General features: G+C 37.0%; 1 protein-coding gene across 2 annotated transcripts in view; it reads left to right on the top strand.

The window, feature by feature from the left end:
- The window catches only part of si (sucrase-isomaltase (alpha-glucosidase)), a 78759-nt gene that overhangs the window by 29992 nt on the left and 33810 nt on the right, over positions 1 to 14957 (top strand). For both annotated transcript variants that reach the window (XR_007042501.1, XM_047392806.1), the window contains exons 19-26: positions 3380 to 3436; positions 8997 to 9121; positions 9266 to 9354; positions 9538 to 9587; positions 10016 to 10207; positions 12095 to 12241; positions 12609 to 12815; positions 12954 to 13108. Coding sequence is in view for 1 of the 2 variants with exons in the window: in XM_047392806.1 (XP_047248762.1) it covers positions 3380 to 3436; positions 8997 to 9121; positions 9266 to 9354; positions 9538 to 9587; positions 10016 to 10207; positions 12095 to 12241; positions 12609 to 12815; positions 12954 to 13108 (1022 nt within the window). In the remaining variant the exon portion in view is untranslated. The remainder of the gene's footprint in view (positions 1 to 3379; positions 3437 to 8996; positions 9122 to 9265; positions 9355 to 9537; positions 9588 to 10015; positions 10208 to 12094; positions 12242 to 12608; positions 12816 to 12953; positions 13109 to 14957) is intronic.

Here is a 14957-nt window from a genome sequence, read left to right as displayed (position 1 = left end):
GGCTGTGCAATTTCACATCTAAAGTACTGTAGTACAAGTACTTGTGGGGAGATGCAGAACAAATTTAAAATGGTCTAATTGTTCCAAACAGTGGCAAAAGGGACATAGCTGCATTTGTATCACAATGTCTACTTTTGCCATATCAAAGCAATAAAAGAAAAAAAAAACATAAAAGAAAAGAAAGAACCATTGCATTATTTCCAAGTACATCAGAAGTTAAGCAACACACCCAATGTGCTAACACCATTTAGACGAAGCCAGTCTTTAGTCTTTCAATAAGGGTGTTCAAAAAACCACAAAATCTTCTACCCTTGAAAATAAAAAGTGACAGCTGGTACAATTTTACCCAAATCAAAACTAGTAAAAGACAGTTTTTTGGAAGGACGGCACAGTATTTTCCCAAATATATTGACAATGCAATTCTGTTAGATTCTTAATTCCCCTTAACTGCTTTAAATGAAAGTGGTAGACTTGCCTGAGATAACGGAGTGAATTGTATCATAGCAGTGATTCATTAACAATGCTAAAAAAATCTAAATATTTCATAAGCGCTGCTAAAAAAATAAAATGAGGGAACAGGGTAAATGTGGCAAGTTTATATCATAAGTGATATAGTCATTGCAGCTTTCATAAATTATGTTTGTAAAATTGTAAAAGTCAAGATTAATCAAGACGTAAATTACACATAATCTAGGCCTTTGAACACAAAATACATAAATAACTTGTTTTCTGTAACCTAGTAAGCCTACTAATGGGCCGACAAGAAGTGTGGTTTGATGTACTTTGATAGGGTCCTAGTTTACCTTTTTCTAAACAAGACAACTGTGCTTGAAAACTCACATGAAAGTGATTTAGAGTTTCAAAACATGCATGTTGTAAAATAATGAAAAAGAAAATTAGGTATTTTTATCCAATCCATGTAAATATCTGATTTCAACTGTTGCCATTCTTCGAGTATCTAGTAGTACAAGTATCAAAGAGCAAGTTTCAACATGGATGTCCAGACAAGCAGTTACGTTACAATCACATCCATCCTGCATGCAGTATGAAGGAGTTTCTGAGCTGTGATCTTTTGGTTCAGTTCAGGACAAGACCCGAGCATCCACTGTGTGGAACAAATGTGTCTCCCTTTTATGTTTTATTTATTCTCTTTTCTCTCTGTCTTTCTTTATTCATCACACAGTCCATCTATGCATTTCTCTAAAGTTGCTCTTTGTATATCATTCAAATTAATGCATGATATAACCTTGATCTCTGTGATAAACCAAGAGGAACTCCTGTACCACCTCTCTCTGCTGTCCCCTCTGTTTTCCACTCTGCCTTCATGCCAATAACTCCCTTTTCTTTTCAACTCAACCTTTAATCAAACGTTGGCTCCCATCGGAATTCTCTTAATCAGCTGCTCTCAACTTACCCTTGTGATCACATTCCATTGCATCAAGTTTCTCTTTAACTCACTCTAACACATTCAGTCTGTAGCTTTGTCTATCGAGGCTAGTATCTGGTCATTCTGCCAGAGCAAATCTTTGGCCCAACTGATCAAATCTTACCTTTTGGCTAATTCAGCTTAAAAAATAAAGATGCATGTCTTTCACATCGTCCCCTTTAATTATAATTAGCAGCCAGGCTACATCTTGCAAAGCCTCTCCATTAATCAGTGGGTGAGTGATATGCTATGCTAATATGTGGAGGTATAAAGGGAGCATTTATTTGCAGTACTTGTGACAGGTAATCAGAGTCAAACTGCAAATGTTGCCCCAATGGCTGCATTATGTGATTTAATTAGGTTTAAAGGTCCTTATAGAACAATCTATTTATCATAATTTACCCTTTCCAAATGTGTCCACTTGTAAGCAAATGTTAATGTTTTGCACTTTTCTATGTTGGCCCTTTTGCATGTTTGACCATTTAGATCACTGGTTCCAGAGCGTTTCACTAACTCCTAAAATACCAGTAGAGAAGACTTGAATTGAATTAACAAGGTCTAATAAGGACTAATAAGTCAGTAGGACAATTGGTAATGGTGTAGTGGTGTGGTGTTTCACTTTCTAACTCCCAAAATACCAGTAGAGAAGACTCGAATTGAATTAACAAGGTCTAATAAGGACTAATAAGTCAGTAGGACAGCTGGTAATGGTGTAGTGGTGTGGTGGATATTTTGCTGCCCCATTTTGGGCTCTTTATAACCACTTTATAACCATTTGAGCATTGTTTAAAGGCCAAGGCATGTCCATCCCTTAATGACCACAGTGTACCCACTTTCTAATGGCTGCTTCCAGCAGGATAATGTGTCATGTCACATTGCTCAGTTAAGCTAAAACTGTTTTTTCTAATTATGACATTGACTTTATTGTACTCCAGTCACCACCACAGTCAACAAATCTCAATCCAGTAGAGCACCTTTGGGATGGTACAGGATAATCATTTAATGGATGTTGAGCAACCGTGTGATGCAATCACCACAAAGAATTAATGTAGTACAAAAAGGCAAAGGGTGGCCCGGCCAGGTACTGCCAATGTGTACCTAGTAAAGTGGCTAGTGAGGTTTATATTCAAAAACCTGGAAAACAAAGTTTTGAAAATTAGATAACTAACATGTTTTCTGTATAAATTTGCTCCGGTTGAAACCAAAAGACCTCAGCAGAGACAATTTAACTTGAGTGTCAGACGGAAAAAGGTGGCTTTTGCCACTGGTGCTTATTGGAAATGATCTTTGTCTCCCCGCAGTTGACACAGAGTGTTTCACAATTTGATATTCCTGGGAAGGACATGCAGTTTGCCTTTCCTTTTGCTGTGCCCTCTGTGTTTATCTCTCCTCTTCCCTCTGTTCTGCACTGTCAGAGAGAACAGCGAAGTGACAATGCTATCAAAGGGCTCGGCGTATGTCTATTGATTGCCCCTGTCTGTGCACCACCTTAAGCCATCAAAGGCTGTCACCTATCAGTCGTCTCTAGGTGCTGTCTTTTCCGTCATCTGTTGCGGCATAGCACCCTAGATGAAATGTGACAAGGGCTTTGTCAAAAAAACTTTATATTAGGTGATGGGCAGTTCTAAAATGGCTTTCCTAGATGGGGACATTTTATCTTCTTCTTTCGCAAAAGGATTTTTGTGTCCTTGCTGCCTTTATTTGCATAATATGGCTTCTCTCCTCATCTTAAGCCTTATAAGATTAAAGTGTCGGGATTGAAATGGTAAGCTGTAGCATGTATTATCAACCACAAATACAAATCAAAACAGGTTTACTTTTAAACTAAACGAGGGACTGACGTGTATTGATTTCTACCCCACATATCAGAGCCATTCAGTGTAAGATTTATATTAGAGACAATAAGTGCGCAAATGGGCGTATTTAAAATGTTGTCCTTTTTTTTCCTGGCAGGGTACGGACATAATCAAGGCATATATTCCAGATGCAGTGTGGTATGACTATGAAACGGTAAGAATATTCTCAAATCTTCACCAATTTTCCATTAGAAGCATCACAAAATAAGTCAATTATGTTTCACAATGTATTTACAGTGCTTTGGTAAACTATTAATACCATATATTATTTGCATTATTTTGTGTTTCAACTTCAATCTTTAATGTATATTATAATTTTATGTGATAGACCAACATAAAGTAGGGTTAAAATTGGGTGGTCATTTTTCTTCAGCTCTTTCTTAATCTGATAGCCCCAAAAAGGTATAAATACAGCTGTTCTTAGGGCCTCAAATGTTTGCTAATGAACATTATCACAATAATCAGAGAAGCAGCAAAGAGGCCCATAGTAAATGAAGATCCACAGCTCTAGTGGGGCAATCTCTTCACGGGACCACTATTAGCTGTGCTCTTCAAAAATCAGGCATTTATTGAAGGGTGTCAAAAAGAAAGCTATTGTTGACAGAAAGCCATAAGATGTCATATTTACAGTTTACCACAAGCCTTTTAGGGGACACAGCAAACATTTGAAAGAAAGTGCCTTGTTTAGATGAGGCCATAATTGACCGACCTAGCCTACATGCAATGGGTATTGGAAAACATCCTGAACATGCCATCCCCTCAATGAAACATTGTGGTGCCAGCATCAGGCTATGGAGATGCTTTTCTTCAGTAAAGAAAGGGAACCCCACCACAGTCTTTCAAGTAGATTGAGACTGAGGTTCACTTTCCAGCAGGACAACAAGCTTTGGCATACATCCAGAGCTTTAATGGAATAGTTTAGATCAAAGATATCCATGTGTTGGAATGGTCTCAACTTAAGTACTATGGAGGATCTGTGGCAAGACTTGCTAAGTTGATGTCAAAGATACTCTCTATCCAATCTAACTGAACCTAAGCTATTTTGCAAAGATAAATAGGCAGAAATTTCAGTCCAACATTTGCAATGCTGGTAGAGACTTACCTCAGAAGACTTGTGACTGCAATTGCAGCGAAATATAGTTCTAGAAATTATTGAATACAAAGGCATTCCCACACATTACAGATTTTTTATTTTTATTTTATACCATGGGGCAATTTCTCTACACTTTACAGTTATGTTCTACTTTATGTGGTGTTATCACATAAAATCCAAATATAAATATTGTATTATTACATAACTACTTTTGAAAGCAACTGCAATTTCACCTTCACACATTGAAACATTTACACTTGGAATAGCTGCATGTATTTCAGTTGCAATTGTTGCTGAAGTGTTTGCTTTAAAAGATGACAGAACTATCTTTACTGACTGCATCATGAAAGTTATTCAAAGTAGTGCACAGTAACTATCATAAAACAATGACTGACAGGCCATACAAAGAAATTTGCATATTTTTCATGTTGGACAATCTAGTTTCAATTTTACATTATGTAATAAGAATGAACATGAGAACATGACCTGAAACATTCAACCCTAATTAAAAATCATCAAAATTGCAGATTCAAAAGTTCAGCATGATTCATGGCAATACAGCTGTATTATCATGCTCCAGTTTAGCATAAACGAAGAACATGGTTCACATAAAAGTATTTGCCTTGAGTTCTTTGCTTGTGATGGAGAAACTAAAACAATTAGACTTAGGACAGAAATAGAGAAAAAGAGGGGACAAGTAGGAGATAGACTGTCTCACTGACAGAGAGATAAAAGAGGTGCCGCACTCCTTTGGGACGCTATTTGGGCGTCACACTAGTGATGTAAAGCGCCCACTGATCAGATGAGCGATTAGATTGGGTGTTGTGCTGCTGGCCCCTTGTCCTGGTTGGTCCCCTGTGATTATCTGGGTAGGAGGATGGAAGAGTGGGGGAGTTTTGATATTAGTGAAAATGACCATGAAAGAAAAACAAGCTTCAGAAATGGAGCACTAAAAACTGAAAAAAGAAAGTAATTGTGGAGAGAATGCAGATGGGATAGAGTTCAATAATAATAAAACAAGAAGCAAAACAATGCTTTGCATAAACAGAGGAGAAAACAAGAGATACACAAAAAATAAATAAAAACATGAAGATGATGAGGATTGCAGATTTTGGAGAAGTGGAGAGATGACTCACTTTGACAGTAAAACTAAAGAGACGAGAAGATGAGGCTCAATAAGACCACCTTAAAGCAGAAATGATGAGAAGATAGGATCCTAAATTGCTTATAGATGCTCCACTAGCTCCCAGCCCACACACATGCCCATACTGTAAAGCAAAACACGTACACATACACACACACAGACACACACGCAGTGGGAATGGATGAAAATGGGATAAAAAAAAAGAATTAGAGCACCACAAGAGAGAAAAACAGAATGTGGAATAGGAATTAGGTAGAAGAAGAATGAGAGGAGTGTGTTTTAAACTGTTTCAGACAGCTCTGAGGATTCATTCTTCTGGGGATCAGAAATTAACCATGAAGAGTAAGGATCCTCTGAGAAATGAAGAGTGGGGTGCAGAAAGCAAAAAGACAAGAGGAATAAGAAAAATTTGCAGAAATGTTTACTCTTTCTAAATGAAAAGAGTTGAATACTCATAGGATGTAGCGATATATTGCAAAATATAACACATTATTTATTCTTTATAATTTACTCAAACATTTTGATTTACTGTCTCAATATTTCAGAAGCTTTTAAACCTTTTTAAATACCGTGTAATAAATGTCATTATCCAAAACAAGCTATTAGAGTCTGACAGTAAACTCGGAAACCTTTAAAACCAAAGAGCCATGTTGGCCTTCATTCCCACAAAATATTTGTGCAGCACTGCTGAAGCTACTTGAACTTTGAAAAACAAATGATTTCTAAAGTTTAAATATGATATTTTAGTATTTAGTATTTTGATCTCGAAAAAATTTACACTACATTTAATTATATTTTTAAGATTTAGGACAAAGTAAAATATTAAGCTTTGAAAGCAAGGAGAAACCACACTTTTTTCAAGAGTAAGGTCAATTGTTGCTCATTTTATACATTTTCAAGCAAGATATCAGACGTTAATTAAAGATAATTGTAGCTTAATGGTAAAAAGGTTATGAATAAGAAAAGCACACCCCTTGTACTATTCGTTGCATCATGTTGTGGTATTTCTATGCAGATGGTTTAGACAGAAAGGCTATAATGATAGATAACATCATTGCTAATTTCTGTATAATTTTTGGTCAAAATCATTAGGAGTCACGGTAGAGGGGGTAAATAACCTAGGTGACTCTAGAGGCCACAGGTTGCAGACCCCTAATGTTGGGCAATCACTAGCTGACATAAAAAGAACAACAGCCCATTAAGGGTAAAACTTTAGACTACTAACTTACATAACAACTAAACCTAGCCATGCCTATAGGTTTTAATATAAATATTTAACATGTTATCTGATCACTTTACTGGTAAGCTGAAAAATTGTTAAAAACCTGTGGGACAAGTCTGTTTGTGAAAAGTAGTCAAGATATATATAGATCATTTCTGTAAATGGCCAGACATCAACCAATGCAATGAAAAGCGACGTGGTAAGGCATCTCTCATAAACAGGATGACAAATCTTAGCAACATTTTAATGTTCATACATTTAAGAAGAGTTTAAGCATTTCGCATAAAATATTCCTAGACCACCACTTTTCTGTGTGTGTTTTCCGCCTCTGTCTTCTTTGATCTCTAGTTGTAGATGGCTGCAAACATAACCTTATGCAATTGACTATCCATTGTTGCTAGGTGCTTGTTTAAGAGGAGTGATTGCTAAAAAGCCAATCAAATTGGTTTCCTTAGATAGAAATCATTTTACCAATTGTAATAATAAACTGAACTTGACTGCATTATTTTGTAACTAGGATTCAATTGGGAATGTATGTGACTGAATTTGAATTTGTTGTAAATCTGTGCTATTTGAAATTTAATTGAATTGAAGATGGGAAATCGGTAGATTTTAAATTGCAGTTTTACAATAGTTTTGCAGCACATTTTGCAAACAGTTTGCATTCTTGCAGATGTTCAGATCCTGGCACTCTGTGTCAAAACTATATGATGCTAAAGGGACACATTGCTGCAATCATGTCTTAAATAAATGAGTGTAATCTGTATAGCAAGACAGGCATGAAAGCCAAGTGGAAGACAGGTCACAAAATCATCAGAGGAAAATTTTCTACCTAAGTCAACAATGTGTTGCAATATTGCAGTTAGATGCAGATAAATCAGACTTCTTGCTTTTGAAATCACATGCTGCCATGAAGATAACCAGCAAGGTCAACTCCACTCCACTATAATCTTATGTTAAACCTGAACTCAGACTGAGGGATGTTTTATTGTGCCATTTATGTGGATTATAGAATGCTGAAAGAAAAAATGCCTATCACTGGTTTCACCATGGTTGCAATTATTGCCCATTGGTTATGGTTTTCTTTTTAATTTGATTTTAAATCCACCAATATTGACTAACAATGTCAGATTTTTAAAGAATAAGGGTGTAAAATCTAGTAAGAAATTGAAAAAAAAGGAAACATTTAATTAAGTCACTCACTTATCTTATTGTCATTCTTAAAACTTTGTGCTTTTTGTGGAATACCTATGAAGATGTCTGAGAACAATAAAGAGTAAAATGAGTCAAACTGTTGCTGCAGAAAAACCAAGGTTAAAATTATTCATCAGTCTCTGATTGTACCTTGCCTTTTTTGTATTTAATAGTTAGCTGGTTTTTGAAACCCCTTCAGAGGTTTATTGACACACACAGATCTAGATTTATTTACAATAACAGCAAACACAGTTTTATCCTGCTATTGTTACCGCACATGTTGGAGTTTAAGTAAAACTGAAGTAAACTGATCTAAAGATTGCAATTACAAGCAAGCCCAGAGCTCCTATTTTTAGAGGGCACCCTTGTAGATGTATGTAGCCACTCTCTTCACCTTGAAGGGTACCATTGAAACCAGATATTGTTTGGAATGAAATATAATAAGAATGAAAATATACCAGTGCAATAGTGTTTGTGTGCACGCTGAAGGCCAGTAAACCAGAGAGCATAAAGTGCAATGGTGGTTTATAGGTTTACATCCAGATAAATAATGATCAATGTAAGGCAAGAACGTAGTTGCAACAAAAAATTATTTCAATACAGAAGTGCTTGTTTTAATTAGAACATTTTAAAAGGTTTTAACTATGAGACTTTAAAGAAAGGGTTCCATTAATTAAAATACCAATATAGTCATATGAAGACATTCTTTGAACAGGGGTTGGTACATTATGCAGATCTAAAGGAAGAGAGAACTACAGCTTCTTTTTGTTTGACAACAACACAATGTTGGATTTTACAGTGTTAGGTAGCAGTTTAGGTGGAAAAAATCTGACTATATAATGCAACCTGCAAATGATCAAATATCAGGGCAAACAACTGTTATCAGCTTAAATATAGATAACTGTATAAGTAACTCTTTGATCCGCATTACTAATGTGAACTGTTAAAAGTGTGGACACCTAATACAGTGCCTTGAGGGTTGCGTTTTATGATATTAAGTTAGAAGATACAAAGACCACAGCTTAACACTGCTTAAACTTATTTTGGTTTTAATAACTTAGATGGAACGTATCAGCAACCGCAAAAACCATGTTGATATGCATCTACCTGCTGATAAGCTTGGCCTACACATCAGAGGAGGTGCTATCCTTCCTACGCAGAAACCTGAAGTCACCACAACATACAGGTACTAATAAACATATTATCATGTTTGCATCATTATACTGTATGTCTCACATTTAATTGGATGTTCCTTTCTAGAGATTTATGAAGCATTTTAGATGTATTATTCTTATAAATGCCATTGTGTTTTTGACTATTTTTTCTGCAGTCGGCGTAACCCAATGGGTCTGATTGTTGCTCTTGATGACAACAACCAAGCAGCTGGAGAGCTATTCTGGGATGATGGAGATTCCCGAGGTATTGCAACATTTCTCGTTTTTAGCAAACGTGTTTGTGTTGCCAACACTGTGTTGATCATGAAAGCACTTATTCATTTGAGCTGAAAGAATGGAATGAGCTAATAAAAGCATTTCAAACACAGCAAAATAGGCCCACACAAGTGGGGACCAGTTATTATTAACATTTTAACTTTCCTCACAGATACTGTTGAAAATGGCAACTACGTCCACTACCAGTTCTCTTTTGTCAATGTAAGTTTTAACAACGTGCAATTTCATGGTATCTTCACAGCCATAAGATCATATATTCTATCTGATCGGAGCTGACACTTAATGTTCAAAGCCCCCAGGGACTTATAGCTTTAACAGCCCAGATCACCAAGCTGGATTAATCCCTGTTGTTCTGCTACACCTCTACTGGATCAAAATCCCCATGTTCCTGCTTCACACTGACTAGAGGATTGGCTTACATATTTAATGTATGACTGGGAATGTTCTTCATGTAGCATTGCTCTAAAGGGGAGGGCTTATTCAAAGGAAATGTAACAGTGCCTGTTTCATCGAAATTAAATCATGCAACAGTTATTCTGCTGGTACAGTCAGATTTAAGTGTAACTGTCGTGTTTTGCCGACCTGTACTGGAGACCTAAACTGACCTTGTTTTGTTTGCTGCATCATAGGGAAACCTGACGTTACAAGTGACCACGGCTGACTACAAGGATCCAAATAATCTTAAGTTTGAGAACATAACTTTCTTGGGAGTGCCTCTTCCTCCCACTTCTGTTTCTGTGACTCACATCCCCACTGAAGGTGGTCCAGCCAAAACTACAGTACTGCCAAACTCCAGCTTTGACCATGATGCAGCCAAGCAGGTAAATAAACAGGCTTTAAAACAACAAATGTAACAACAACCTTCACCTCATCGTTTTAGGTGCTGACCCATTGTAATATTTGTTTTTCTGGCACCTTTTCATCAATAGAAAATTGTCACTTGTTTCGCATTTTAATTGTAAATAATAATGTATTAACTTTGGTCTTATTGTTGCTGCCATACATTTAATAGCTGGATTTCAGTTTGGCTTCTGCTAAAGATTTACATCCATTTAAATTAAGCTTTGTTTCTACAGAAAAACTGTGATGAGCCCTCTCCACATGCTCCTGCCCCAATGGCAGTTAAAGGATTTAGAATTTCCGCTCAGGCTTTGATGGAGATTAGGTTTTTATTATCAAGCTAGGAAAATGGTTCAAGATAAATGCACAAGTTGTCTGTGTAGAATGCTTGTGTCTGTCAATTATATTTTCTTGGGTATATTTTCTTGGCCACGCTCTACCTGAGTATTGTTGGTGTTCCTATTATTGCATATTGACCTTAAACCACCATACAACAAAGCTTATATATGTCTGCTGCCAATGCCAGTTGCTGTATGTTCTACACACACCAAAGGTTTTATTATAGATAGTTTACCTCCATCTAGCGGTCAGAGGTATGCCAAATTATGCCTAGTTTTGCAAACACCTGAATTGTGCTATATTCAACTTAACAATCTCTACTTAATTAAAAATTAGTGTGACAAAAGAAAATTAAACACCAATGATATTTATTTTCATGTAAGTGTGGGTAAATGCAGTTCTAAAGGCAAAATGGGGTCAAACGTGGTATAAGCAAAGTGTATCTAATAAAGTATTAGGTGAGTGTATATTTATCTTTGATAGTAACCACTGCACATTCACTACTGTTGCCTGGGACATGCAGAATAGATAAATTGTCCAACAGCCACATCCGTGCCATCTGTTTCAAATAGACCTGGAAATAAACATTCGTATGCATTTCAAGGTTGGCCTCTAACTGTAAGAAATGACAACAATTTACAATTTACATTAGTTGAGGGGCATAAGAGCTTCCAGAAAGTGCTTGTGTGTGCAGGAAAACATAAACTAAGGATAATGACTAAGAGCATTTATTTTACCATAAGCTCTCATGGTTAGGAGCAAAAGCCAAGAGTTTATAAACCATCAAAAGACCCCCAGTGAAGTAGTGCAGGAGAGGTTTTCCTTTGTGCACTTATGTGTTCATGCATGCGCCAATACATTCATGTGTGTGCACAGCTGCAGATGTTCTTGTGTAGATTCTCAAGGTCTCTCTAGCCACTCACACAGGTATGCATTTATCAAATGACTCTCTGTGGTAATCATTTCCTGTGGGTGAAGGGTAAATGTGCTGTTAAACTTAAACTCGGGCTTGTCGTGAACATTTGTCTTTGTAAGCCAAGACTGGGCCTGCAGTGTAGCTCAAAGTTGCCAAAAATCATTACATAAATATGGACTTTTCAATATGGGGCTCCAATTTACATGTGGTAGTAATTTATTTATTTAGGTATCATGTCTAGAGGAGATTTTTAATGATCTCTTGAAAAGTGAAAACATAGCTCCCACTATTGTTCAAGTCCTCTTTTTTTATTCTATCATACTTTTTTCATTCCTTATTGTTTTACCTTGTGACCATGCCTTTCTTTGCATTTGTCGTGTCTTTCCTCTGCATAATGCAGTAATCACAGCAGTCATCAATGGAGCATTGTATCAAATGTAAGGGATTCAAAGAGAATGCAAATTAATGCAAATTACAAATACTTAATTACAAATACTGAAGCACAAGTTTGGTATAGATAACTGAAAGTAAACTTAATGCAAAAACTGATGGCTCTTTAACTTTGATCTCCTTGTCTAAATGATCACAACTATGTTTGGCATAATTTTTTCAGGTGCTTTTCCTGTACAGCTTGTCCCTGACCCTCGGCGAGAGCTACACAATTCATTGGGAAATAAACGAAGAGCTTCAGCGTTTTGACTGCTATCCAGAGGGGAATGCAGATGAAACCAAATGCAAGGAGAGGGGCTGTCTGTGGAAAGTGAGTAGTGATTCACTTTGGTGATGTTAATCAGAATCAGAATCAGAAAAGCTTTATTGCCAAGTACGTTTTTGGACATACAAGGAATTTGTTTTGGCGTAGTCGGTGCAATACAATACAAATTAAACAGTATAAACATATCTACAATATAATATAAATATATGTGCACAGTTTTAAGTGAGTGAGAGTAAATATAGAGCAGTATAAGATGCAAGAGTGGTACAACAGTGCAGGTGATCATTGTGCAAGTATGGCAGTGCAAGTAAAGCAGGAGTCCAAGCTGAGCGTTAATGTAACGCATAGAGTGTGCAAATAAAGTATTTTGCAAACGGTTAACTTGCTAAATTATTTTCGTTTCCTTGTGTAGCAAAGTACTACTGAGGGGGTTCCTTGGTGTTACTATCCAAGTGACTATGGTTACACTGTTACAACAAGTAATGAAACCAGTTCTGGCATCACACTTGATATCACTCGGAATATGAAGTACAGGAGCAGCGGCCGATCAGACTCACCAGATGTCGACAACCTCCGTGTCCAGATTTGGTATCATACCAGCAACATGCTTCAGTTCAAAGTTTGTGCTTATTTATCATTATTGCATCATTTTGTTTTATGCTCAGCTTTCACCAGGCTTCTTTTCTGAATGCATGTGTCTGTCTTAAAGACACTCATATCACCATACCATTTAACACAAAAAACCTTTTGTGTCCAGATTTGGGACCCAACAAATGAACGCTTTGAGGTACCAGTGCCACTGTCAGTTCCTTCAACTCCTGACACAGATGAGAGCAAAAGGCTTTACAGGGTCTTAGTCTCTCAGAAGCCCTTTGGCATCCAGGTCATAAGAGACAGCACAGGAACAAAGATGTGAGTATTTAACATTTAACAGATGCTTCTGGTATGCTGAATTTATGGGCTCTTAATCTCTTACTGCCCCAGCAAATGTGAGTATTTGGTTAATTAATATTTTTCAGTGATATTATGTTGACACAGCTACTCTTCCAGACCATGAGCACATTGAAAAACACAATGTGTTTTTGTACTTAAATTGAGCTTTATTCAGTAAATAAAATGACAGGGTCATTGTAGTAACATATTTTGCTAACTAAAGCTGTTTCCTTCTTGGGAGCTGTGTGGTTCTTTATTCTGACTTTACAAATTTTCTTTGGATGACATCATCAGGAAGCTTAATATCAACTTTTACTTCTATGCAGATGACATCAACCTTCATTTACCTGTTAGGCCAACAATTTTAGATCAGCAGCTTGGCCCACAGGGTTGTTTAGGGAACATACAATTCTACATGGATGACAAATGATTTTACTCTTGAACTTGGGTTACAGTTCTCACCCCTATAAACCTCTGTGATTAGGTAGCTTTCTAAATGATCACCTTGGGCAGCCTGACATTAGTACCTAGTGCTACTGGTGTCATTTTTTTATTCTTTCAACTGATGTTTCAATCTGCTATCAGATGATTATTGACCTAAGGTGATGCAGAGAAACTGGTGCATTTTTTAACATGCAGTCTCGATTATCAAATTGTCAATGTGTGTCCTAATGGCTCCATTAAAGTTTTTCAGTTGATCCAAACTTTAACATTTAACATTACAATGTCTCCCTGTAAAATGTTAAAGTTAATTCAAAAGCCATTTTATTATAATCCAGTCCTTCAACTGCCTAAGACCACCTACTGGGGCTTATTTGTTGCATAACCCCAAACCAGAACACTGAAATACTTTGAGATTTTAAAACTAAAATCTCACCTATTTAAATAAAAAAACAACTTGTATTTAATATGCATTCATTTTTGTATTATGCTTTTTTGAACTGCCTGTATAGTAAATTTTTTACCATGTCTATTTGTTCAATGGGTTTTTTGCAGTTGACTTTGTGTTTTATACAGTGCCTTCCGAAAGTACTCTGCCCCCTTGAACATGTCAACCTCTTGCCACATTTCAGGCTTCAAAACAGTCAGTCAGTCATTTTCTACTGCTTATTCCATAGTGGGTCACAGGGGAGCTGGTGCCTATCTCCAGCAGTCTATGGGTGAGAGGCAGGGTACACCCTGGACAGGTTGCCAGTCCATCGCAGGGCAACACACGAACATGCACACACTCATTCATACACCTAAGGGCAATTTAGAGTTACCAATTTACCTAACAGGCATGTCTTTGGACTGTGGGAGGAAACCAGAGTACCCGGTGAAAACATGCAAACTCCATGCAGAAAGACCGGGAATTGAACCCGGGACCTTCTTGCTGCAAGGCAACAGTGCTACCAACTGCACCACCGTGCAGCCCAGCTTCAAATCATGAAGATATAACATTTTTATTTTTTGTGAAGAATCAACAACAAGTGGGACACAATCGTGAAGTGGAATGAAATTTATTGGATGTGTAAAACTTTTTTAACAAATAAAAAACTGAAAATTGGGGCGTGGAATATTATTCGGCCCCCTTGCTTTAATACTTTGTAGCGCCAGCCTTTTCTGCAATTACAGCTGCAAGTCGCTTGGGGTATGTCTCTATCAGTTTTGCACATCGAGAGACTGAAATTCTTGCCCATTCTTCGTTGCAAAACAGCTCGACCTCAGTGAGGTTGGATGAAGAGCGTTCGTGAACAGCAGTCTTCAGCTTTTTCCACAGATTCTCAATTGGATTCAGGTCTGGACTTTGACTTGGCCATTCCAACACCTGGATACGTTTATTTGTCAA

This window comes from Girardinichthys multiradiatus, chromosome 18, assembly GCF_021462225.1.
Source record: "Girardinichthys multiradiatus isolate DD_20200921_A chromosome 18, DD_fGirMul_XY1, whole genome shotgun sequence".
NCBI lineage: Eukaryota > Metazoa > Chordata > Actinopteri > Cyprinodontiformes > Goodeidae > Girardinichthys > Girardinichthys multiradiatus.
Note: the sequence above shows the minus strand (reverse complement) of the source record. Positions and strands in the feature narration are given on the sequence as shown.